The 26,953-nt window shown below is 37.3% G+C and overlaps 1 protein-coding gene across 6 annotated transcripts in view; it reads left to right on the forward strand.

Annotated features, from left to right (window-relative positions):
- Window positions 1-26,678, forward strand: part of PTEN (phosphatase and tensin homolog) — a 93,531-nt gene extending 66,853 nt beyond the window's left edge. For 3 of the 6 annotated variants that reach the window (XM_047825162.1, XM_047825163.1, XM_047825164.1), the window contains 4 exons: window positions 12,380-12,521; window positions 17,342-17,508; window positions 20,267-20,491; window positions 23,166-26,678. In XM_047825162.1, the coding sequence (XP_047681118.1) occupies window positions 12,380-12,521; window positions 17,342-17,508; window positions 20,267-20,491; window positions 23,166-23,351 (720 nt within the window). In that variant the 3' untranslated portion in view covers window positions 23,352-26,678. Of the gene's footprint in view, window positions 1-6,531; window positions 6,683-8,010; window positions 8,210-12,379; window positions 12,522-17,341; window positions 17,509-20,266; window positions 20,492-23,165 lie in introns of those variants that run through there. The other 3 variants (XM_047825165.1, XR_007145314.1, XR_007145313.1) reach the window with 3 other exon arrangements.
- Window positions 26,679-26,953: the final 275 nt, after the last annotated feature.

Raw genomic sequence — 26,953 nt, forward strand, 5'->3', positions numbered from 1 at the left:
GATCATTTTTGGCAAGATCTTGGCATAGCGCTATGTTAGGGAAGGAAAGGATTATGACTTCACATTTTAGTTTTAAGGTTGGAGAGTTAGACTGTGTAAATGAGTTTGTATTTTATCTAGTTAACAGCAGTTAAAATTTTTGACTATGGAATTTGTCTTCTGAAACCAGTGAGTTTATGTGTAGCAAAGCATTTCATAATTGCTCCCACTTCTTGACAAAACCTCTCGAGAAGCCCTTGATTGAAAGTCTTGGCTCTCCTGAATTTGGCAATTTTCACAACAGTAGATTTTTCATGACAGATCCTCTTGCTCAGGCTGTGATTCGAGGCTTGGCATTCATGGAGCAGTAGAGCACTTTCACAACAATAGATAAGATTTCTCTCAGGATTGACGGTAGAGTCTTGCACCCCAGTGCACAGCCGTGAACAGGGCGGTGAGTCACGGTGACATGCAGAGCTCTGTCTTTACCAGAGCAACGAAACCAGATGTCTTGCCAGGCATTAAGGGGTACTGTCTGTCTGTGGAACACTGCGACTTCTTCAGCAGTGTTTTTGGGGCAAGGAAACTTCATTTTGAAAATGTTAATGTCCCCTGAAGTTTCCAAAGAGGATTCCAAAATAAATTATTCTTTGGTTGTGTTAGCATGCGTGTATTTGATGAAAACTAGTAGCTGGCTAAAGGGAGGTGTCATCATCCTATACTGAATGGAAGTGGTATTTCCAGTCTTTTCATGCCCTCCTTCGTAGTTTTAGAAAAAGAGGTCAGTTTTTTTGGATTGGGTAAAATTGGTCACTAGAGATACTGCAACGGTATTATTTTCTGTTGCGAGCTCCAAACGTGTTTGACCATTTCCAAAGTATTTGCCTTTGCCACGTTCATGTGCGACTTTCTTGTTTGTTTGACATTCATAACCATCGGGATTTTGAGGTGGGAGTACTTAAGGTTTTTTGGTAATAGTCTGTCTAGCCTTTCCTAATCAAGCGGTGCTCTCACCCAGTGTCTCTTTCCCTCCCGCTTCTCTCCACACGCACCCATACACATATACATATGTACCTGGTCTGATGTAGGGCTTCTTCAGGAGAGTTGGCTAAATGCTTCTGATAGTGAGAACCAGCCATGTAAGAAGTACTTGGGATAGTCTGTCCCATCATATTCTGGGATAAAAGTATAACCCAAGGACACTCAAACAGTTTAACTTAGATCCAAGAGAAGTCTTCATGAACAAAAAGGACAGGTTTTAATTTGTCTTTGGAAAGATATTTTAGTCCTCACAATCTGATAAATACTCTCAATTCTGTTTTTCTGTAGAGATTTGGTAAAATGGCAAGGCCCGTGGGATATTATTGTGCAATAGGGGCCAGGGTGAAAAGGTCGCGAGAGAAGTGCTTATGAAAATAAAAAGCGGTATGTCCTAGAATGTGATAGTCCCCACATCATCAGCAGAACCGCTACAGGCACACTGCTTTCTTCATCCTCTTCGAGGTTAGGATCTCCCCCAGGAGGAGGAAGCGGGCTAATAGAGGATGGAGTTCTGTGTACTCCGTAAAATTGTTATGTTTGGCTGTTACGTTATATCAAGACTCAGAGTTAAGTAATTTAGCCAAAATTGATCACTTTTAGCATCTTGGAGTCAAATCATCAAGATCTGTTGTGCTTATTAGTTCATGATTAATTAATGTTTACAGACCTTTTTTGGGTGAATTAGTCACAGGGTCTAAAGAAGTATGCTAATGTGCTCTTACCTTTATTTCTGTGTATATTTAAAAAGGCAAAAAAAATTTATGAGCAGATGCTGTTGATGAAGTTGTATTTTACAAATGGTTCCATTTGCATCTTATGTTGAAATAGCATTAGGAAGCTAGATTAAAGGGATAAAGATTGTGGGCATAAGATTATGAATTTTTTTTGGTAGGATTTTTTCCTATTTCAAAAATGATAAAACTGATTTCCCAGAACGATGAAGTGCTTTGATTAAAGGTGATTCAAACAGTTAATGATAGGGGTGCCTGAGTGGCTCAGTTGGTTAGCGTCCGACCTCGGCTCAGGTCATGATCTCGTGGTTTGTGAGTTTGAGCCCCGCGTCGGGCTCTGTGCTGACACCTCGGATCCTGGAGCCTGCTTTGGATTCTGTGTCCCCCTCTCCCTCTGCCCCTCCCCTGCTCATGCTCTGACTCTCTCTCTCTCTCTCTCTCTCTCTCTCTCTCTCTCTCAAAAATAAATAAACATTAAAAAAAAAACAATAATAGCATTCAGAGTAAAAGTTGAGTCTCCTGAACCATTGTTGAACTTTTTTTCTCTACTGTCCCAGAACTGCAAAACAATTTTGAGACTGTTCAGAATTAATCTCTGTGCAGCAACCAGCTCTCCTGAAAGGTCATGTAATGCTGTTGAAATAGGCCTATTTTGACAAGGCTCATCAGTTCATACCCATTTTGGCTGATGTTTGGGCATTGAGTGGTCCCTGGCTCAAGTAGAAAAAAGGCAGCTTGAAGTTGTTGGTCTTATAGATATAATGCTGCCAGCTGCCTTTAAATCTTTGAAATTTGTCTAAAAACTTTCCAATAATATATCACATGCTTACCTATTGGTTGCAGTCCTAGCGAAATAATATATTTTTAACCTTTAATGAATATGATTTCATCGTAAGAAATGAGCTGAGCTGAGCTGAGCTGAACATGGTAAAGCTATTGTTATACAACCGTGGGGTCCTTCTGGGGAAGTGTCTTATAATAAACAGAGTTGATCATCCAAAGTGGTTTTATTCTTGAAACATCTGCTAAAAATTTACCTTCTTGCAGTATTTCCTTTTAGTCCTCATGATCTGATCAATAGCGTCAGTTCTCTTTCTCTGTAGAGGTGGAGAGAGATTTGACAAACTCTCCGTAGATGCGCAGTTTTAAAATTGTGATCCATTATTACAAGAGGTGCATATATTTGTTACCAGCTTTTCAGTTTATATAGGATTACTTTTATTAAAACATTATCTTTAGTGTTACTTTGTTTATATCCTTAATTTCACTTGTAGAGAAGCATTAAGAAGCTGAAGAAAATTGTGTTCTGGTGACGTGTACAGGCGAGCGTATTGTTTCTCCTCCTCCTCCTCTTTCTCCCCCCTTCCCCCTCCTTCGCCTCCTCTTTTTCCCCCTCCCTTCCCTCCATCCCCCTACTCCTACTCTCCCTTGTTTTGGAGAAAGAAGAGCCAGGTGTCATGTTTTAGTGAAGAATTTGTGGACTTGGCAGAGACACTCCCAAAATAATCGGGGGCCATCTTGCCATTTTCTCAGCAGACTTGGGGCAGATTCGATGGCACAGCGGTGGGTGGGTGCCAGGCGACCATAAAATGTGCCGCTGTGTTAGTACTGCCCAAATAACACTCCGGGCTTTGACTGTTGCAGAGAAGTCAAAGTACAACTGATAACGTCCTCTGAAGAAAAATGTTTTCTGAGAACAGGATAACCGCTGGAGGGAAAGAAGGGTCCTTCTTTTATGGGCTAATTTGTAAGAAGGCAACTGGCTTACACTTCCCTAAAGGTCATTCCTCTGCATATTTGATCCTGTCACTTTAGGAGTATGTGGCAGATTACGCTAAAACAAGCTGCCAGTGATCCTCCCCCCCCCGCCCCCGGCTCACCTGAGCATCTGCAGGCTTGGCCCCCATCTAGTCCTGTGCCTCCCAGCCCGCACTTAGCCTTATGAATCTGAATCCGAGTCAGCTCACAGTGTGTATTATAAACTGTGAGTAAAGAGCTAAAGCGTCCTGCTAATGCTGGTAAGGATGTATTTGGGAAAGATTCCCTAAATTTCGGAAATCAAAGAAGCAAACTTTTGTTATATGACAGATGTACCCAGAATTTCTGCCACACCTCTCTCCCTTGCCTTCCCCACTTCTAGAATGGTGGCAGGTAAAGTAAGCATTGATCATTGTTTGCTTGGATTAAACCTTAGGAAAGGTTCTTTTTTGTGTTGAGTTCTTTTTTGTGTTGAGCTTCAGAGTTCTTTTTTGTGTTGCTTTCAAAGCTGTTATTAGAGATAAAGTTCCTTTAATGATCTTTGTATGTGACTTCATTAGCTTATGTAATGAAGACTTAAACTCTCAAGAAATAATAAATATTAACTTTATTCTAAGTGATCCCAAGAAGAGGAAATTTTCTAGTTTCTCTGAGGACTGAATTTTTTATGTCCTCATCATATAATCAGGTTAGTTTTTTTTCTAATTAGTTACTAACTTTCCCCATATGATAACCTAATAAAATTTTCTCATTTTCTCCTGATTTAAAATAAACTGCAATTCTCCTCATTTTCAGTAAAACAAAACGAACTCCTAATGTAACATTCTTATTTTTTCTAACACATTAATTCTTCTGGGCTAAACTGTGTTCCTTTTATGCATGATATTTAAGCCTGTTATACAGTCTATATATTCATAAAATTATAAGCTCTTTATACACTGCAGAACTCTAGCAATGACTTAGTTCAGACCTATTGTGATATAAATGATCAAGTAGATCTGTAGAAATCAGTCTGTCCTAGGTCATTTCATCTGCCTGTGTAATGACTCAAAACTATACCTCCTAATCTCAAATCCAGTATTCTTTTTTTCTTTCTTCTTAAAAAAATGTTTGTTTATTTAGAGAGAGTGCATACAAACATGCGGGTGGGGGAGGGGCAGAGAGTGAGAGAGCAAGGGAGAGCGAGAATCCCAAGCAGGCTTCGCGCTGTCAGCACAGAGCCTGATGTGGGGCACGATCTCATGAACTGTGAGATCGTGACCTAGCCAAAATCAACAGTAAGATGCTTAACCAACTGAGCCACCCAGGCACCCCAAATACAGTATTCTTTCTACATTACTGTCTTCTGTGCAAAGTATTCTTCTTTATTGTTTTGAACCCCAAAGTAGAAATAGAAACTTTAAAAAAAAAAAAAAGCTATATTAGCATGCTTTCAGTTTCCTGTCATAAGCCCAACTTAACAAAGCTTAAACCAAGGAGGCATTTATATGGGATTATATTACCATAAAAGCTCTGGCCTGGACATAGATGCTTAACAGGTGTCCAGAATCTCTCTTTCTCTCAACTCTCTCCTTTCCTCTGTATATGCTTTATTTTTAGGCAGGCTCTCTGCAATAATAGCAAGGTTTACTTTAATAACTACAATGGGAAGAGAGCTATAATATGAGCAGAAATTCCTAGATTGGCTGCTGATTTACCTGGATTAGGGCATGTATGCATCCCCGAACCAAACATTCTGGCCAGACGCTTGGGACATTTATCTAAAGCTGAAGAAGACAGTCCACCTGACTTCCCCGAAACCATAGGGGTAATGATAGTTCCCAAAGGGGAAAGGATGCTGTGCAGAGAGAACAATATCAGTTGTCTGCTTCGTATTATTCTCAAGGATTCTGTGGTTCATGCATCACTACTTTTAATACGTTACTTACAATCAAGTTTCCCAGAACGAAGCACTGTTCTACTCTCAACTTTGGAGGTTCTTCATAGATGGGAAAAACTGTGTTCTAAGAGGTGGTGACCTCTTTCATATTACCTTGTTAGTTTGTGTACTATTAATGAAACCCAGGACACTGGAGTGTAAAACTCTAGAATCAAAGTCACATTTAGGTTCAGGTCCTAGTTTTGGACAGGATAATTATGCGTACTGGGATTGTTTTCTTATCCTTGAAACAGAGGTGATAGTGTCTGTCTTATACAGTTGTGGTAGTGTTAGGGAGCTATGTAAAATGTCTGGCACTTAGTTTAATATACAGTAACTACTGTTAGATGTTGTCATTGTAATAATAGCCATTCCTAGGAGCTAGATTTCTTCCTTTGTTGAAACATTGTGAAACAGATTTTCAAGCTTCAAGCAAGCACTATTATTTTAAAGCATCAACATTATTTCTTAGTTTAGAAGTGCTAGTGAAACGTTTACTGGGGTATAAAATTACTTTTTTTTTTTTAACGTTTATTTATTTTTGAGACAGAGCATGAACGGGGGAGGGTCACAGAGAGAGGGAGACACAGAATCTGAAACAGGATCCAGGCTCTGAGCTGTCAGCACAGAGCCTGACGCGAGGCTCGAACTCACGGACCGCGAGATCATGACCTGAGCCGAAGTCAGCTGCTTAACCGACTGAGCCACCCAGGCGCCCCTAAAATTACTTTTTTAACTGAGGAATCTAGATTATGAATTCATCTTAGAGAAAATGATCTGAAGGTCCCAATGCACAGAATATGAGCAAAACATTGCATATCTTGTGTTCTGGTATCCAGGTGGTGTTCTGACCTGGAAGCACTATGACAGTATTCTAGGTTTGAAAGGTGTGTATAACCAATACTTTTAAGTTTCTGTTTTTTAAGAGATTAATCACATACAAGGGGCTTACATCAAACAATTCAGGTTAGAAAAATAAGTGGTCTATTAAACATACAGCAGGCAAATGTAAATTTCAAAAGCAGATGACAGAATATCATTATCAGTGCATTTACAACAAGATGTATAAAACTAGATCAAGTATGTCATTTTGTATTAACACAGGGAGCGCTCCACAGTGAAGACAGAGCGGTATGAACTCTTACGTGCTAAGCATAACATCAAATGTAGTAAGCATACGCTGGCAGAAATGAAGAAAAAATTGACAGTAAAGGAGTGATAATAGGAATCTTTAATCTACTTGAGGACCAAGAAGGTACAAAATAAGAGCTATAGATGACTTGAGTAATATATTAAAAATTAGCCCATAAAATGTATCTTTTTTTCTTTTTTTGTCATCCACACAACAGTTACAAAAGATTAATAATTCATTAGGCCAACTACAAAGAAAATCTCCTCTCCAAGTAGAATTATATAAACCCCGTTCCTTGATTATACTTCAATAGAGCTAGAGCTGTTTTTACAAAGTTTAACTAAATCAACCATTTGGAAATTTAAAACCAGTTACTTTAAATAACTTTGGGTCAGGGGAGAAATACAAATAAAGATTATTAAGATAATAGCAAGTAGGAAAGAGGAATTAGTAAAGATGGAAATCTAAACTTGTGAGGTAGTAAACAGTAAACCATTTGCGCTGACGATCTCAAACACTTGACTGTACGAAAATGCTAGTAAAATCAATACATCTCTCTTAAAGCTCTTTTCAGGGAAAAAGGAGAGGGAGGGGAAACAAAAACTATGATTAAGTTTGACAAAGGTGATGAAACTACAAGGTGCAGGTAACTAAACTCTGTCTAGGTGTGTGCTAATGAATTTGAAATTTTCAATTGGAAGCCGGCAGTTTTCAATGAACATCACTGCTTGAAGATGAAATACAAAATTTAAACAGGCCATCCACGAATCTAAATGTATAGGAGACCTCAAGGTGTACCTGATCTGAATTGCATTTCAGGTGGCTGCTATCAAACCTGGAAGTATCAAATAATTATATCATCTAAGTTGGTCTAGATGTTAGAAAATATGTAAAACTTCCCAGATTTTTTTTATGTTGTTACGGAATTACAATGTGTGATAAATTTTCTTATTTAGGTAGGCACTGGGAAACCATTTAGCATTTTGAATTGTCAGTGTGATTAATCTTACAGTTTGTAAAATCAATCACAGAGTGGTATAAAAATAGATTGGAGAATAGATAAATCAGAGGCTGCTAATCAGTTGGCTATTGCAAAATTTAGAAGGTGGCTGAACCAGAATAGCCACAGAAAATTGGAACTGGTATTTGGAGAGGTATTTCACAGTCAAAATCTGGACTCTGGCATCTGAATAGATGCGTAAGAACCTAAAATGTATATTCTAAATGAATTTAACCTCCGGTTTGCCTTTCATTTTGTGTGTACTCTGTGTGTGTGTGGGGGGAGGGGGTTGTGTTTGTGTATTGTGTGCATATGCCAGGTGGTTGATACACCTACCAATCTCTGCCTTTACGCTGCTGCCTAGACCTTTCTTGTACTGCTGGGGTTTCCTTACCTTTTTTTTCTATAACCCTGTGTATATCACTACTGTCTCTCAGATTCTTGGCTTTAGTCTAGCAGGAAGAAGATGGCAGGATTGTATCAGTGGTTGAGTGTAAACTCTGGAGTTGGAGCACCAGGATGAAATTTAGTGCCATTACTTGTAAGATGTGTGACCTGACCTCATCTATAGAATGGTGTTACCAATAATACCCACTTCCTGAGTACTAAATTATATTTATGAAAATACTTAGAACAAAGCAAAGAACATGGTAAGAGTTCAATAAACAATAGTGGTGGTGGTATTATAAGAGGTTTTGGGTTCAGGTGCTGGAGAAAATAGTGAATATCATTAATAGAAATAACAAGAGGTTGGAAGAATATGAAAGCTTCGGTTTTTGGGTATGGTGTGTTTTAAATGCTTCTAAAGTTTTTGGCTAGAAATGTACAGCCAAGTATTGGAGATTCTGGATTGGGAGTTGGGAATGAAGTCATATTGAGGGACACAGGTTTTGGAGTTAATGTTTAAGATTGATAATTAAACTACTATAAATAACAGAGGATTGACAAAGAGGGGCTCTCTAAGATCAGATTTTTGAGGTATGCCTACCTTTAAGGACAAGAAGAAACAAGATAGCCAGTAAGGATAGGAGAAAACCTTTAGAGATTGGGTCCTGTGACAGGCAGAGAATTTTCAAAATGGTGACAAAAAGTGATCCAAGATGGGACTAAGAAAATAGTAGGAAATGACCATGAAGAAATCAGCCTCATAATAACAGATTCCTATGAGGTAAGGAGTGGAGGCTTACCTTTGGGAGTTGTTTTTTGTTTTTTGTTTTTTTGTTTTTGTTTTTTTAAGAGAGAGAGCAAGAGAGCGTGCACATGAACAGGGGAGAGGGGCATAGGGAGAGAGAGCAAGCATCTCAAGCAGGCTTGACACTCAGCGTGGAGCCTGACACAGGGATCGATCTCACGACTCTGGGATCATGACCTGAGCTGAAATCAAGAGTCGGATGCTTGACTGACTGAGCCACCCAGGCATCCTCTTTTCAGAGTTTATATAGAGAAAGAGGATGTCAATTTGAGAGAGATACAGGATTTGGGGAAAGTGTGAATTTTCAGTCTTTAAATTGTTTGTTTTGGATAAAGAATGAGGGTTACCTGAGCTGATTATTTGGAGGAAACAGAGCAAAGGCAAATGCCAGAGAGAGGTTAATTAATAGAGCGATTGCCAATATGGAACCTAGGTGAACATGAAGAGACACCTGTATAAAATATCAGGAGTGAAGAAATTTTAAGATGGGAGAAGGGAATTTGGTGAGTGCCCACACTGGATGACCTAAGGGTCCCCAGTGAAATAGGAGCTGAATTCATTGAGGATGATGTATGGGACAGCATGGAAAGAGAGGCGGTTCGACAGAGCGCTGAAATCCCCGTGGTCGAGCGTTTAATACGTGCATGCCAGAAGAACGAGGTATCGAATGATGGAAATCGGGAGTCAGGGAGACCGAGGAAAGACTGTAGAAAGTGGGCTGACAAACAGTGGGAGGAACACCAAGCCTCCTCCTGAACCCTTCCTCCTGGTCTGTGAGCGTCAGGGGTTCGGAGAATCGAGGGCTGCCTTTTGAGATGATGGCCAGGAATGTGGTGTTAAGTAGGTCTGAAGAATGCTAAGTATAGCTAAAATTAGAATGTTTTAGAAGTTATATTTGAGGATAAAAAGGTGAAGACTATAAGTAATTTTCTTCCCGTTTAGAGTGGGTCATTAGTGGTAGAGGGTGGAAATAACTTTTAGGGTATAGTTATAGACCAGTTTAAGCTTAAATGTTCTTGGTTCATTTAAATGAAAAGTGGACATTTTGAAAACATGTAGTATTTTTTAATCTCCAGGAGCTTTAAAGGTTAGCCCACTTTTCATATGTGTAAAACAAATTTTGAAGAGCCTAAAAATGTTCATTTCTTAGAGTTTAAAAGATATTTTATATGAAGTCTTTATATTCAAAATGCTATAGGTAAAACATGCACATAAGCCATTATTTTCAGTATATGAATCCAGGAAATACAATATTTCAAGTGTTATAAATTTGCATTGTCAATTTAGTACAGAAGTTGCACTCACTCATTTCAAAATCTAGATAACAGTTTGATTCATTGTGCCATTAATTAAATTTTAGTAAGTGTGCATCGTGGCCATGAGAGATGAGAAGAGAGAGGACACATTGAGGCCTGGGGTCCATACATATTTGAGCCTTGCAACTTTGTTATGTCTGCTAATCCGAATATAGTGAATTGGAGGTGCTGGTAGGTAGGAATTACAAAGTTAAGCTGCGGAAGCTTAATTATGCATAATTTGATGGTAAAGTCATTAATTAAATTTAAGTTGTGCTTTTCAGTGTTTTTCTTTGAATTGTGTCAGTAATTTGGTTCAGCTTATATTTAGACACAAGGATTTATGCAGTGTTGACATCTAACACATTCATACATTCTTTCTGTATACATGTGCCTAGCCCTTTGGGTAAGGATTGACTCTGTATATAAACAGCTGCATTATAGATATGCTACCAATCACTTGCTACTTGAGAAAAATTAAAGCTTTGAAAACCTTTAAATTACTCATACAAACTTATACCAAGAAGATAAAGAGGAAGAGGTCATCTGTCATTCCACTAAACCCCAACAAATAATTTGACAACTTGGTCTTCTTATGGACTTCCATTGATTGAATTTTGTAGATTTAAATTTAATTTATAGACTAGATCATAAATTCACATGGTTCAAAAAAGGTTCCTTCCTGCCCAGCCGTCTTCTGTCTGCTATTTTCCCCCAACCTGCTTTGCAGTTCTGTGTTTTATCTTGATAAAGTGTGTTGTTTGCCAAAGTAGCATTAAATAATGTGATAAACCATTTTAAGTTTAAACACTTTGTAAACTTTAACAATGATTTTAACATTAATTTTTATAGCAGCTTTTCACAGTAATACTATTTCACTGCTATTTCTTTAAGAAAATACTGTACACAGGACTAAAATTCCATTTCTTCTAAAATTGTACTTTAAATATAGATAGAATTTCTAAAACCACTAATTAGGATTTGCATAACGTTTTGTCAGTTTAGCATGCTTTTGTGTAACTGCATGTAGTGTTTAATCCTCGTGAGAATCCTGTGAAGAAGATAGGCCGTTTATTAACTGTCTTCATTTTTCCAAGGAAACAAATCAGAGTTTGTATTTTGACTGTCAGCTTTCAATCCAAGTCTTCTGATTGTATGGTCTTTGCACTGGAGCCAAAATCTTAAATCGTTTGTCCTGATTTGAAATGGCTTTTATCCATTTTTGACATTTTATGTATTTTTTAATTGTAATGAACTTATGCTAACTTTTAAAAATTACTGAGAATACTACAGTGAATACCTGTTTACCTGCTATTCTGGGTATCTGTCTTTAAACTCATAAACGTACTTTATCGAAAGCATTTGTGTCCAGAGTTCTTAACACATTAGGAAATTTAGATAACAACTTAAAAATACTGCTCATTCTTTTTTCTCTTGAATATACTTTTAAGTTTTTTGCAAGTCACTTTTAACTGTCAGACAGCTTAATGTTACTATTTGCCTTTTATTTCTACGTTAAAATGCTTAAGATTTTTTCTGAAGTCACACATGTAATAGGAAAAGAAACCTTAAAAAAGTACCCTAATACCTCATTTATTCTGCATCACTAATAAATGCATGGCTGCGCACATTAGATTTTTTCTTTAGATAAGTGTTTTTTTTTTTTTAATGGCACATGAATTAAATATATTTTTAGCATTTGTAATACTTAAGTTTTCTCAAACATTATGTCTATCCCTGGTTTCTTCCGCAAAGAGATACGTGCAGCTTGGGGACATCTTGAGGAACCTCTGTTGTGGAACTCTTGTCTCCGTTTATGCCAGCCACATGTTCCTGGATTTGTTGGGGTCTGTGGCCATCACTTTTTGCTGCTACTGTTTCTGTCTCTTAAAGGCACTGTACCTTCATGTACACTGCTGATTCTGATATACTTTTGCCTGAAAAATAACCAAGCTTTTGAGGAATTGTGGGTTTAATGAAAGTCCATACATTTTTACGGGAGTCCCTGTGTGTAAAGACACAGAGGCAGTGGCCTTTGCTTATCGGGTTCCTGGGCCGGGGAATTGCTGTGACCATTGAATAAATGAGGGTATTGTGATAACTAGATTTTAAGGGAGAAAAGTTCTTCTCGTATTTTCCTTTGTACCGATGTTGCTCTGATTTACTGTGTTGTTGAGGTGGATTTAAATATTAATCATTTAAGGTCAAATTTTTAATGTGTGTATGTTCTTCAGTGGGCACAACCCATGTAACCATAACAATTTAGTGAAATAACTATAATGGAATTTTTCTTTTGAATGTGGCTTTTCTTTCTTTTTTTTCCTGTCCACCAGGGAGTAACTATTCCCAGTCAGAGGCGCTATGTTTATTATTATAGCTACCTGTTAAAGAATCATCTGGATTATAGACCAGTGGCACTGTTGTTTCACAAGATGATGTTTGAAACTATTCCAATGTTCAGTGGCGGAACTTGCAGTAAGTGCTCTAAATTCTCATCCTTCCGTGTATTGGAACACTTTTCTGAACATATGTAGAAGTTTACATAAAAATCTAGACAGAAACAACACTTAACATTTATGCAGGGGCATATATGTCTGAACTATCCAGACTAATTAAGTAGCTCAATGTAGCACATTGGACTAAGAAAGCCAATAAATGTAATGTCTTGGAAGCAAAATTATGTTTATGAAAGAAGCATTCTTTGCTGCATCTACCAAACGCAGCCTAAATTGTGATCAGATAACTGGAAAACCTATCCCATTAGAGATCTACCATCAGAGTGGCAGTGGGATTCGTTAGTTTATTGGTGTTGGGGCAGGGGCTGATTCCTTGATACTTAGGAAGACTAGATGGTGATAGTAATAGTGACTGCGACAACAAAAAGAAAAAAAATGATAAGACATGGTGAAAAGCTGAAGTATATTGAGAGAATACGGTTGGGTCAAAGTATGTGGAGTATTAGAGAAAACCTGGATTTAGACCCAAGTTCCCATTCTAGCTCTGTCATTGCTGTACTGTGTAACCCCGGGCACACCATCTACCTGTCTTTGTGTTTGCTTATCAATAAAATGAAGATATTTTGAGATCTGAAAACTTCCTAGATACATACTAACTAGAATAATGTCGGTGATGTCTGCCTCACATTGACCTCTGGCTTACCCTAACCTCTGTAAGCCTTCCTCAGTCACCCCAGTCCTGTTCTGCTTCTCTGCTATTCTTGGCTGGAGTTCTCAGCCAGCCTGGTAGGAGCCTTCATACTCAGACCCAGAGCAATGAGTCAAGAGAAAACGCATAGAAGGAAGTATCATCCGACCCTGTGAAAGATCAGACTGCTGCTGCTTTTTCCTGTATCAGAATTTTATCAGAAACATATTAGCTCTGCCTTGGCAGTGATTAGCCATGTTGTCATGTTTAAGAAATACGTTTTATTTACTTATTATTTAGAGTGCAGTTTTGTAGTTTGTAGATAAGATCCCACTACATTATTTCTTCGAATACCTCTAATAATATTTCAGTGAGGTTCTGTAATTTGTTAGTGATTTTAGTTTTTAGCTTTAAGTTTCGCTTCTGAAAATATTTACGTAATTAAAAGATTCTATCCCTAAATTAATGTGTACCTAGGAAATTAATTTCTTGGTTGTGTTTATCCTTTTCAATTAGGTGTAATCACCTTCATCTTATCTTTCCTACATTCTTAGAACTAGATAATTTCATCACGACCACAGATTTATTAATATAACATGTTATAGCCTTCTGAGAGACCTCACTGATGCTTTTGTCATCTCAGTACAATTTTTAAAAGTGCTGATAAAAGGCACAGCATAGGGAATGTAGTCAGTGGTACTGAAATAGTGTTACATGGTGACAGATTGTACCCACACCTGTAGTGAGCACAGCGTAACGTGTAGAGTTGTGGCATTACTGTGTTGTACACCTGAAACTAATATAACATTGTTATATTAGTCAGCTATATCAAAACAATAATAATGTTTTGATAAAAACTTCTAAATGCAAGGCACTGAACTGTCAGAGGTAATTGACATAGGGACTTAAATTCATAGAGGAGAAGGAAGAAGGAAGGAAAAACTCCTGCTCTTCCTGTAGGGTAGATATCAGGTTTAAGAGCCGAAAGAAAGGTATTACAGATTAGGGACACTTGCTAAGGGGAGGAGAACATTCAGTTCAGTAGTCTTATTATCTAGTGTAATTTTTTCACATTCACCTCTTCTAGCAAAAATCTGTCAGTTGTGCTCTGCCTGCTTCCACTTAAACATTGTGGTGGCCTTTTCTTTTTTGGTCTCTTCTCAGTATTACATTTAAACTTTTAAAATTACTGACTACTGACATCTTTTTAATCTGTATCAGTTTTCTAGTTCTCCATTTATGCACTGTGATTTAATACTATGTAATGAAGCTGTATTATAACAAAAGCAATACATAATTGAATGGGAGATTATATGTATAAGTTATAAATGGTATACTCAGAAAAATAAAAGTTTTGGGGCTTGTCAAATAGTTTCATGGAGGAAGTTGGATTCTCATTGAACATTGGAGAAAGCATACAGTTTAGATTGGCATTAAAACCGAAGGAAGTATCACAGGCAATAGGAAATAGCTTGCATTGAAGCATACCAGTAGGAAATGAGCTGGACAGGAGTGTAGACACAGAGAATAGAAGAGGACTGGAATGTGTGGCTGGCTGGCTATAAGAGGACTTTGAATGGGGTCATCAGACTAGAGGTGATAAATACTATGGCATCAGTGGCAATTCTGGAGGCATATGCTGTGTTTTAAGTGTGGCTTTGTAGGAAGTGGAGATTGCAAGATGGGGGAAAACGGGGGAAGGGAAACCAGTTGTGTGACTTGCCGTAAGCCAGATGTGCTTTGCTAAGGCCATCAGTAGGATTTGATTACTTTTTGCTTTGCCATTTATATCTGGATATTTTGTCAGTTTTGATTCTGGCCATGTGATTAATACACAGAGAAGGTATGAAAGAAAAAATGAGTATCACGGAGACTTGGAGACATGAATGTTTTGGGTTTTAACCCCGTCTTAATCAGGTGAAGGTGAGCTGTTTACATGAAGATAGTGAGTGCTTGAAAGTATGGGTCTGACTGTTAGGTGTGAGTCTATCTGATACTTTGGGGAGCATCAGGAAACAGAGCTAGAGGTTAACCAGCCTTCTATGAAAGGGTCACACGGGGCTGGGATGGTGAGGCCCAGAGGGGCTGGGATGGTGAGGATGGAGATGTGGAGTTGCAGGGTTGGGCTCAAGAGGAGATAAGGAGTCAGTGAAGAAAAGAAAACTTGTGAAAATAGAACATTTTCTGCAGAGCTGTCAGGGGTTAGCGGCCTCTTTCATATTTGAGAATTGTCTTAATATTTTCTAAATAAAGGAAAAGCTATTCTACTTTTAACATCAAAAAGGGTTAAAATGTTAACAAGATGATCACTGTGATTTTTCTGTCAATACTCTATCAGTATGCACATGTCAAAAAAATTTAATTCTGATTTTTGTTTACCAGGTATTGACTTGTCATTTCTTTAGAGCACAGTCACATCAAAGGAAAAATATATGAACTGTGTCTAGAAGTCAGCAGAACCATACTCTTGTTGGACTTCTGATAAATTAGGTGTGAGATACCTAAAATGGGAAATTTACAATGTAGGGAAAATTATTTTCTTTAGTGATTTGAGAAAATCTTTTCCACTTAATTTTGTTAAAACTTTTTATCTTAGTTTTGGGGGTAAAGTCTAAGTAACACTGAATTGTAATTAGCTTATGAATTGATTTGACTATTCTGGGGTTCCTGAAGATACACATTTTAGTTGTAGTTCACTTGAAATCTGGCTTATACAGTTAATATGCAGTTTGAAGTCCTAAAATCAGGATTATCAGGTTCTGAATTAGGAGTTTGAATTAATAAGATTACAAGGCATTTTCATCCTGGCCGATTTTTATCACAGTTTTGAAATCGTACCTTTTTGTTTGCTTCTTCAAGCTAGAAAATTTCGGAATCAGGTAAAATCCTGTAAAATGGCTCGTACTTTGAACCTTTAGTCAAGGGAGTGAAAATTATTGACGGATTTTTGGTAGAATTTTCCCTTTTTTGGAGTGCCCTTTTTCTCATGATAAGTGCCTCACAAATTCATATTAGAAAAGCCCAGTATGCTGTTATCAAACCTATTTATTATGTGAGTGCTGATACTGCTTTTGATATTGCATAGATGGGCCAGCACATGTTTATTAAACCAGAAAATTCATCTAGCTTGGATAAGCTTTTTGCTTTGTTCTCAGTTGTTGGCCACATTTATAAACAATGTGATATTTCTTTTTTCATCTTTAAGGATGATGCCTTTTGGTGCTGAGTATTTTATGCCTGTGTGTGTGTGTGTGTGTGTGTGTGTGTGTGTGTGAATGGAACATATACGAAAATTTCTAGTACTCTTTGCAGGCTTAGGATTTTACTTCTTGATTATCTTGACATATTTCCTTCAACACACACTTCTTATTCATAAGGTTACTCACTAAACCATGTAGTCCTTCCCTTTATTTTGAAACAGACAGGGGCCAAAGCCAAAATATGTGTTGATGAAAATGCAGTGTGTTTGGAGGGAGGGGGCTTGTGCCTCAATTGGTGCTTGAGTCCGTTGTATTTCTTTGCGAACATTTCACATCCTTTTCTTCCTGTTTCTCATGATGATGGCTTTATATACCTTTAAGAAATAAAATGTGAGCTATAGGTAAAATAAATCATGATTAATGTTTTGTTCTGTTTTGTTTATAAATATTCAGTCTTGCGTTTATGGAATTTCGTATAACTTTGTTACAGATTATGTTCTCATGCCTGTTGTGAACACCGGTTTGTACTTGGTGGGTTTTGTTACATGGTAGAGACTTTAAAATACTGCAGCAAATATGAATGTGCCAGGAAATTATTGTAGCATTTTAATTATCAATCTAGTTTATGTTAGGTATTTTAGAACTTAATGTTAAAATTTGATGTTAACTGCAGTGCCAGAAGTCTAATGTTGGGACTTACTGTTTGTAAAACAGATTGGTTTTCATACAGTGAGTAGAACCTTATGTTGAAGGTACAAGTTAGAGAAACTTTTGGACTGATTATGTTTTTTGACTTTAGTTTTTCCGTCGATTTGTCTTAGATCAGGGTTACAGATGCAGAATTACTGTTTTGTGTATATTGCTAATAGTAATCATTGAAACAGTTTTTGGCAGTCTGGCACTTGAAGGCATTTCCTGTGAAATGATGCTAATGTGTATCTCACCACGCAGATCCTCAGTTTGTGGTCTGCCAGCTCAAGGTGAAGATCTATTCCTCCAATTCGGGACCCACACGACGGGAAGACAAGTTCATGTACTTCGAGTTCCCTCAGCCGCTGCCTGTGTGTGGTGACATCAAAGTAGAGTTCTTCCACAAACAGAACAAGATGCTAAAAAAGGTTTGCACTTTACTCGTAGTGGGAAAAATACCCGGACTCACCATACCTCGGACGGCGACCTTAGATCTTTCGCTTAAAGTATTTGGTTAAGCAGAAATCATTTTGTAAGGAGAGATTATAAGATATATTTTATGACAGACATTCATGAATTATAATTGGTTTTCTGTTCAATCTGCACACGCTTTGCGTACTACAGCATCGATGAGCCATTCTGATGTTAAAAAGTCTTATTAGAAGGGAAAGTCCTTATGACATATTCTTTTTTTTTTTTTTTTTTAATTTTTTTTTTTTCAACGTTTATTTATTTTTGGGACACAGAGAGACAAGAGCATGAACGGGGGAGGGGCAGAGAGAGAGGGAGACACAGAATCGGAAACAGGCTCCAGGCTCTGAGCCATCAGCCCAGAGCCCGACGCGGGGCTCGAACTCGCGGACCGCGAGATCGTGACCTGGCTGAAGTCGGACGCTTAACCGACTGCGCCACCAGGCGCCCCTCTTATGACATTCTAATTTGAGATGAACATTCTTTAAGTTGGGTTATGCAGATAAATTTTGTAAAAGTATTAAAGATTGTATACCCCATTAAATCAGTTATAATCCTTCTGGAAAGGATGAGCAGGCACTAAGAAATTAGCAAGGGGCCATCAGTTTCTAGAAGATTTAGTGTTTGTGTATAAATAAAGATGTGTTTCATGGTCTTGTGTAATGACACAAACCATTTCCCCCCCATTAGGGTTCATGTTTCCTGAGACCAGATCATTTTATATTTAACTTCCTCAAGTTTATCGAATATTTTGAATTTTAGATAGAAGATCTGTTAATATGCAAAGGAAGTAATAAAGAATGAAAACAGTGTGTTATTAAATATGCAGGTTTAGGGAGTTAGTGAGGTTTGCATCTTACTGAGCTAAGTTAGGGAATGCGAGAGCTCATTCTTAAACTATCTTGGCTTACAATACTGAGTGAACATTTAAGGTGAGTGTGCCTAAGGTGCAAACTTTTGGGGTAGTAGTGGACAAAAATACTACCTTTGCATGTTGGTACTGCTCATGGAACATGCTAGATAATGTATTGCCAGTCTTTAGACATTCTCAGTAATAGGACTGATTTGGTTTTCCTGATATTTAGCTTTAAAAAAAAAAAATAAGAGGAAGTTTCATTTATTACACAAATTTTAAATTCTACTTTGACTTATCCAAAGAAATACAGTCTCCTATATCCAGAATCCACATAGCTGGGAATCCACATAGCTCTACAAAACGTTGAGCTGATTTTTTCCCGCCAGAAACCCATTTCCTACCTATTCTGTATAAATGAAAGTTAAATATATCTCAGTAACTTTGGAAAATTATTTTTCAATAATCCAGGAAGCATTAGCAAGTGTTTTAAAATTAAGGTAAGTATTTCTTTTCCTTCTGTTTGTTATAAGACTGGTACACATAAAGTTTTATATTTTCTTTTGAAAACAGGCACCTGCATCACTGTTTCCCTATACCTTTAGGAGTGCATAAGTTCTTATTTCAGTTATCATCTGTACATTACTTTAATACATGCAGAATTTAAGATTAGATCATTATTTGTAATACATCTGTATCTGGGATTACTTCATGTTTATTTCCATTTTATGTGATTTCCCCTACCTTTTAGAAATGTTGCTGTGATTTAAACAAAAACCATTGTAGTGTAATCAGTTATCTATACAGAATCCACACTTGTGGAGATTTAAATATTACTAGCTTATGTTCTTCTGACTCTAAGTAAAATATGTATATAGTTACTAATTCAATGACTTTGCTAAGATAATTGCAATTAATATTTTTTAAAAGACTTATATATGACATTGCTAGGTACTGTTAAAAGATAAAAAGACACTTAAATGTAAGATACTTAAAGGTCTTACCATCTTTCTGGGAAAATAAACAGAACTTGAAGATAAATTAGAATAAAGGATTTAACCGGCAATTTAAATGAGATGAGATGCCACAAGGAGGCTGCGCATCATTAACTGTCAGGTGATCTGTACAGGCCAACTTCCAGTAATTAGGAGGGGGGAGAGAGAGAGCATTTTGTGTGTTGGTCAGGAAAAGCTTCTAAGTCATGAACTTCTGGTGTGTTTTTTGATTAACAAGACCTCATATTATAAGTAAGAAGCGATTTTTAAAAAATAGGCATTTTATAACATAAAAAAAGTCAGAATTGCTGGTCTTCCTTCCCCCACATTGTGAAAGTCTCCAAACGTTCACTCGTACTGTCGTGTGAGGAGCAGGAGCCACCTAATGTTTGTTTGTATTGCTTCAGAAGTAGAAATGTACCCACCTTGCTATCTTGAGAAGTTGTGCTGACTTTTCAGGAACGTTTATTAAATTCGTAGTAGATAACTTGTTGAGACAGAGGAAATTAAATCCACTTACGATTTTTTTTTTTTAAATACATACATACATATGAACTCAAAACATTTCTTAAAGCTAACATTAGACAAGAAAGGTGATATTTTACTTAAGGCTTTAAAACAAAAGTAAGTTATTTTGGAACTTGTGGAGTTCCATTTTGGGTCTAAAATTTGAACAAAAGAATAATCTTATGTGAGTTAGATGTGGCAGATAACCCAGACTGCCAAGTTTTGTGTGTTTGTCTTTATTCAAAATATCAAACGACACATGGCTTATGTTACTGACTTCTTGGGGCAGATGTTGAATATAGGGGATATATTTTCTTCTTTAAAAAAATTTACAATCTGTCTTTTTTTTTTTTTTTTAAGGACAAAATGTTTCACTTTTGGGTAAATACATTCTTCATACCAGGACCAGAGGAAACCTCAGAAAAAGTAGAAAATGGAAGTCTATGTGATCAAGAAATTGATAGTATTTGCAGTATAGAGCGTGCAGATAATGACAAGGAATATCTAGTACTCACTTTAACAAAAAATGATCTCGACAAAGCAAATAAAGACAAGGCCAACCGATACTTTTCTCCAAATTTTAAGGTCAGTCAAAAACATTTTGAGGAATTGTTGGGTGGCTCTATGTATGTGTGTGTCCAATTTTAGGTGTATAGCTGGTGAAGGACTTGGCATGACTAAGTTTTAAATTAAGTACTATTTAGAAGCAATATTTACATATCAGTAACTTGAGTTTCTAACAAGGATGCACACAGAGTAAAGAAAAAAAAAGTATGTTTTTTTTTTTCTTTTCTTAACCCTTTCTGTGTGGCTGTTTGGTGAAATCTGAGGCAGGGGTTGGGAAGGGGAGTTAAGTTTAAGCAGGATGTGAAGTAGGACTGGGGGAAGAAAGAAGTAGAAGGGAGCTCAGTCATTTGGGAATGACTTCTAGGGAATGTTCTTACAATTCCTACCTTTGTCCCCTTCCCATATATTCTCAGCTCCACAGAGTGAGCTTAAAATAGATGTGATTGTGTCACTCCTGTTCATCCTTTTTAAAGACCTTGTGGTTTTTTGATAGGACCTACCTAATTCAGCACAGGCCTCCCTCCTACGTCGGCACTAGCCATATGCCCCCTGCTCCCCGAGAGTCCCCCATTCTGGGCTGTCTTCAGTTCTTCCACAGGCCAAGCTCTCCGGCCTCCAGTCCTTTTGGTTCTTTTTTCCTCCCTGTACCTCTCGACCCTCCGCCTTTCCCCTGCCCTTCCCGCACTCGGTCTTCCTGTTGTAGCCTTAGCTTCGGTCTCTCGTGCCCTGGAAGGCCTTTGCTCATCATCCTCTGGTGTTAATCCCATTCTAAAACTCTGTCCGCTTCCTCATATTGTGGAAGTATTTGCTTCATGTACTTTTATCTATATGTGATGTGTGTGTGTATTTCTGCTCCTGTCTGTAGATAAGAATTTTCTATGAAAAGCTGATCTATAAATATTTCCAAGTGGTTAGTTTGCCCTTTTTTTCTCCTTTCTTATTTCTTATTCTACTTGACCCTCCCCCCTTTATTTCACCGTACCCTTCTCTTTTCTCTTTTAAAAAATTCTCTCTTCCTTGTTTTGCCTCATTCCATTTTTGTAGTATACAACAAGCCTAACTATAGCTTGTAAGTATAAGAATATTGCTAGTAATAATAAAAATAAAGGGGCTACATGTTTAAGTGAAAATAAATCCATTTTTAAGTGGCTTTAGATCTTATATTTCTTTTAAGTGTCTATAAGTGTCTTTTAGAATTCACGGGTTTCCATTGATGATGGTCTTTTACCTAGCACTGTATTTTCCTTAATTACTAGCTTTTACAGTGTGACGTCCTCTAGTTTTATTGTTTTCTGTTTTAATATCACAAGAATATGTATTTGCGATTACATATAGAAAGTATTTCAGTTATCAGTAAACAAGTACCATAATACGGTAAGTGCTTGTGAACAAATAAAGTGGAGATCATTTGGTGTGTGTTTTTAGGTGGATAGTTAAGAGAAGTCCTCTACAAGCAGGTGACATTTAATCAGGGCCTTAAATGAAACGAGTGAGCTATATAAATATCTAGGGAAAGAGAGAAGGACAGAGACAGTTACAAAAGTCCTGAGACAGGAATAATTTGGGTAGTTTTGAGGAGCAGTGGAGGAGTCATTTTGACTAAAGCACACGAGTCTGCGTGTGAAGACGTTGGTGTGTTTGCAGCACAGGATGGATGTAATCTGAATTTTGTCTTTAAAAGTTCATTCTGTCCACTCCTTCAAAATGTAGACTGGAGAGGAGAGTAGGGAGAGGAGGCAAGAACGGAGCTGTGAGGTGAGTTGAGAAGCTGTTGCTGTGGTTTAATCCAGTGGAGACGGTGCTTGCTTGGACTAGTGTGGTGGCTGTGGGACACAATGAAAAGCTGTCAGGGTGGGGACGGATGGTATTTTGGAGGTGGAACTGAAAGGAGTTACTGATGGAACGGATTTTGGGTGGAAGAGAAGAATTGATGAAGACTGTTGGACCATGGGGGAGGGGCTGCCGATTTAAGAGAATGAGCGAGGGGCTTCCTGCCAGATCTCCCCCAAGCCTCACATCCACCACCTACTAGATATGTGGCCTTCAGCAAGTTGCCTGAACTTTCTGGGCCTTAGCTTCCTCGCCTTTAAAACAGAAATACCTGCCTTTGTTGACTTGTTTGACAGTTAACTCGGCTGTGCCTGTAAAAAGGCCCTTGGTCCGCTGTTCTGATCACTGTGTGATGTTCTCTCCTCATGGGAGGTTTTTAGGGCTGATGGGATCCTATACATCATTGTTGATCAGTATTTTTATGATATGGCCTTTGTATTTGTTCAGTATCCTTTGTATCAGAAAACATATTGAGGTTCAGACAGGTAGTAAGTGAAATATTCTTTCGGAACTCAGCTCTTTGTACGTTGAATTTCGATATTGAAAATACATTTTGTAAACTTGATGAACTTCGGGCTCAGTGCGTTTCTTTTGTAGAATTATTTAGTCCGTGCTTGCAGCTTATGCTTATTAAAGACTAGTATTTTAACATTCCAGTATAACTTTTTAATGTATTGTAAGAAAGAACATAGAGGGAATCTGAAGAAGAGGGTCATTTAAAAGGCAGCTGCCTTTTAAAGATCATATTTGTCGTAGCGCTTTTAAAAACAAATCTGTTAAATTACTTAGTAAAGATCTCTATTTTTTAAGATTAGTCAGATTTATGGATTTTTCCATTTAAACCTTCTCTTTTTTTCTCCAGGTGAAGCTGTACTTCACAAAAACAGTAGAGGAGCCATCAAATCCAGAGGCTAGCAGTTCAACTTCTGTAACACCAGATGTTAGTGACAATGAACCTGATCATTATAGATATTCTGACACCACTGACTCTGATCCAGAGAATGAACCTTTTGATGAAGATCAGCATACACAAATTACAAAAGTCTGAATTTTTTTTTTTATCACGAGGGATAAAACACCATGAAAACAAACTTGAATAAACTGAAATTGGACCTTTTTTTTTTAATGGCAATAGGACATTGTGTCAGATTACCAGTTAATAGGAACAATTCTCTTTTCCTGACCAATCTTGTTTTACCCTATACATCCACAGGGTTTTGACACTTGTTGTCCAGTTGAAAAAAGGTTGTGTAGCTGTGTCATGTATATACCTTTTTGTGTCAAAAGGACATTTAAAATTCAATTAGGATAAATAAAGATGGCACTTTCCCATTTTATTCCAGTTTTATAAAAAGTGGAGACAGACTGATGTGTATACGTAGGAATTTCTCATTTTGTGTTCTGTCACCAACTGAAGTGGCTAAAGAGTTTTGTGACATACAGGTTCACATCCTACCCCTCTGCACTTGTGGCAACAGAGAAGTTTGCAGTTGGCTAAGAGGAGTTTCTCGAGGGTTCCGCTACATTCTCATGCATGTGTTCGGGTCGGGGATGGAGGGAGTGCTCAGAAAGGGATGGGTTTCACGCTGGACTCTGGACCGTATGCCGTCTCCAGCTATTTCCACGCACCTTTCTTTAGCATGCTACAGTTATTAATCTGGACGTTTGAGGAATTGGCCGCTGTCACTGCTTGTTGTTTTGTGCATTTTTTTTTTTTTTTTAAGCATATTGGTGCTAGAAAAGGCAGCTAGAGGGAGTGAATCTGTATTGGGGTACAGGAATGAACCTTCCACAACTTGTTAAGAATCCACAAATGAAGGGATATAAAAATAATGTGGTCATAGATAAGAAACACAGCAACAATGACTTAACCATATAAATGTGGAGGCTATCAACACAGAATGGGCTTGAAACATTTTAAAAATTGACAATGACTTATTAAATATGTTTTCTCACTTGTAGTGACCGCTCCATCTCCTGTGTAATCAAGGCCAGTGCGAAAAGTCAGATGCTATTAGTACCTACATCAGTCGACTGCATACACTTACGTTATTAGTTTTCAATCATATACCTGCTGTGGATGCTTCATGTGCTGCCTGCAAGCTGCTTTTTTTCTCATTGAATATAAAATATTTTGTAATGCTGCACAGGAAATTTCAATTTGAGATTCTACAGTAAGCGTTTTTTTTCTTTAAAGATTTATGATGCACTTATTCAATCCGATAGCTGTCAGCCGTCCCACCCTTTTGACCTTACACATTCTATTACAATGAGTTTTGCAGTTTTGCACATTTTTTAAATGTCATTAACTGTTAGGGAATTTTACTTGAATACTGAATACATATAATGTTTATATTTAAAAGGACATTATTTGTGTTAAAAAGGAAATTAGAGTTGCAGTAAATTTTCAACACTGCACAAATAATAAGGCATTTACTTCTTCAGTAGAAATTGTCCCACATAATGCTTTTATCGATTTTTATTGAAAGAATAGATTTTTTTTTTTTTTTTAATGTGCAGTGTTGAATCGTTTCTTCATAGTGCTAGAGTTAGGACTAGGGCTTCAATTTCACTTCTTAAATATCATATATTTGATATGCCCAGACTGCATATGATTTTAAGCAGAATACAACTACTATTGTAAAGCTAATGTGAAGATGTTATTAAAAAGAAGTCCCCCCACCCCCGAAATTTGGTGTCTTTCAAATTCTACCCTGACCTTGAAACATTGAAATATCCAGCCAATTGATTTCTTAATGGTGTAAAATCTCATTTTCAATAACTTCTTGGTGCTGAAATTGTTCACTAGCTGTGGTCTGACCCTAGTTAATTTACAAATACAGATTGCATTAGGACCTATTAGAGCAGCATTTTTAGAGTTTGATGGTGAACAGATTAGGCAGAACTTCATCAAAAATATTCTTGGTATATATAATGTTGACATGTTTTCCATACCTCATCAGTTTCATTCAACAAATAAAAAATTTTTAAATTTTTAACAAAGCTCTTAGGATTTACACATTTGTATTGAAACATTGATATACAGAGAACTGATTGCTCACCAGTTAAATTGGTAAAGTTAGAGACAACTGTTGCTAAGATCTCAGCATTGAAATTTATATGCCACCTTTTCTTTCGTAAAAGCTGAAAATTGTTGACTAAAATGAAAATCAACTATTCATGTTTTGATGATAGTTATTAATACTGTTATTTGTTACACTTTTGGGCACAGTATATTATTAAAACATAACTTGTGTTGTTCCAATATGTAACATGGAGGGCCAGGTCATAAATAATGACGTTATAATGGGCTTTTGCACTGTTATTATCTTTCCTTTGGAATGTGAAGGTCTGAATGAGGGTTTTGATTTTGAATGTTTCAATGTTTTTGAGAAGCCTTGCTTACATTTTATGGTGTAGTCATTGGAAATGGAAAAATGGCATTATATATATATATATTATATATATAAATATATATTATACATACTACTCCCCTTTATTTCAGTTACCATCCCCATAGAATTTGACAAGAATTGCTATGACTGAAAGGTTTTTGAGTCCTAATTAAAACTTTATTTATGACAGTATTCATAATTAGCCTGAAATGCATTCTGTAGGTAATCTCTTTGAGTTTCTGGAATGTTTTCTTACTTAGACTCTTTGGATGTGCAGCCGCTTACATGTCTGAAGTTACTTGAAGGCATCACTTTTAAGAAAGCTTACAATTGGGCCCTGTACCATCACAAGTCCTCTGTAGCTCCTCTTGAACATTTTTTTTTTTTGCCATAATTATTAAGGCGTAGTTGAAGAAATAGCATCACCATTCTTTGCTGTGGCACAGGTTATAAACTTAAGTGGAGTTTACCGGCAGCATCAGATGTTTCAGCTTTAAAAAGTAAAAGTAGGGTACAAGTTACATGTTTAGTTCTAGAAAATTTGTGCAATATGTTCATAACGATGGCTGTGGTTGCCACAAAGTGCCTCGTTTACCTTTAAATACTGTCAATGTGTCGTGCATGCGGACGGAGGGGTGGAACTGTGCACCAGAGGGCTCGAACTGCAGTGTCTGGCCCAGCTGCCTTCTACCCTGCCAGTTCAGAAGTTCAATCTGTTTTCATATCGATTATATATACTAAAAAATTTCAGTCTGTTAAACAGCCTCACTCTGATTCAGCCTCTTCAGATACTCTTGTGCTGTGCAGCAGTGGCTCTGTGTGTAAATGCTATGCACTGAGGATACACAAAAAAATACGATGTGTACAGGATAATGCCTCATACCAATCAGATGTCCATTTGTTATTGTGTTTGTTAACAACCCTTTATCTCTTAGTGTTATAAACTCCACTTAAAACTGATTAAAGTCTCATTCTTGTCATTGTGTGGGTGTTTTATTAAATGAGAGTGTAACTTAAATCGCTTAAATTTATTGAAATTTTAAATGATGGGCAGCCAAATGTGATTAAGTTTTCTGTAAGTTTTCTTTTCCCTTGCTGTCCTGCAAAGCCTGCAGTTATAAAAACATGGGCCTTTGTCAGCTTGGGAGTAGAGTATCCGTCTACTCATGTTTAAGAGAGGCACTTTTTTTAGGGCCTTAGCACTTCATAAATTCTTTCAAGCACATTAAGTAGCATTCTAATCCTGAAAAAGTTC

Source organism: Prionailurus viverrinus, chromosome D2 (assembly GCF_022837055.1).
Source record: "Prionailurus viverrinus isolate Anna chromosome D2, UM_Priviv_1.0, whole genome shotgun sequence".
Classification (NCBI taxonomy): Eukaryota; Metazoa; Chordata; class Mammalia; order Carnivora; family Felidae; genus Prionailurus; species Prionailurus viverrinus.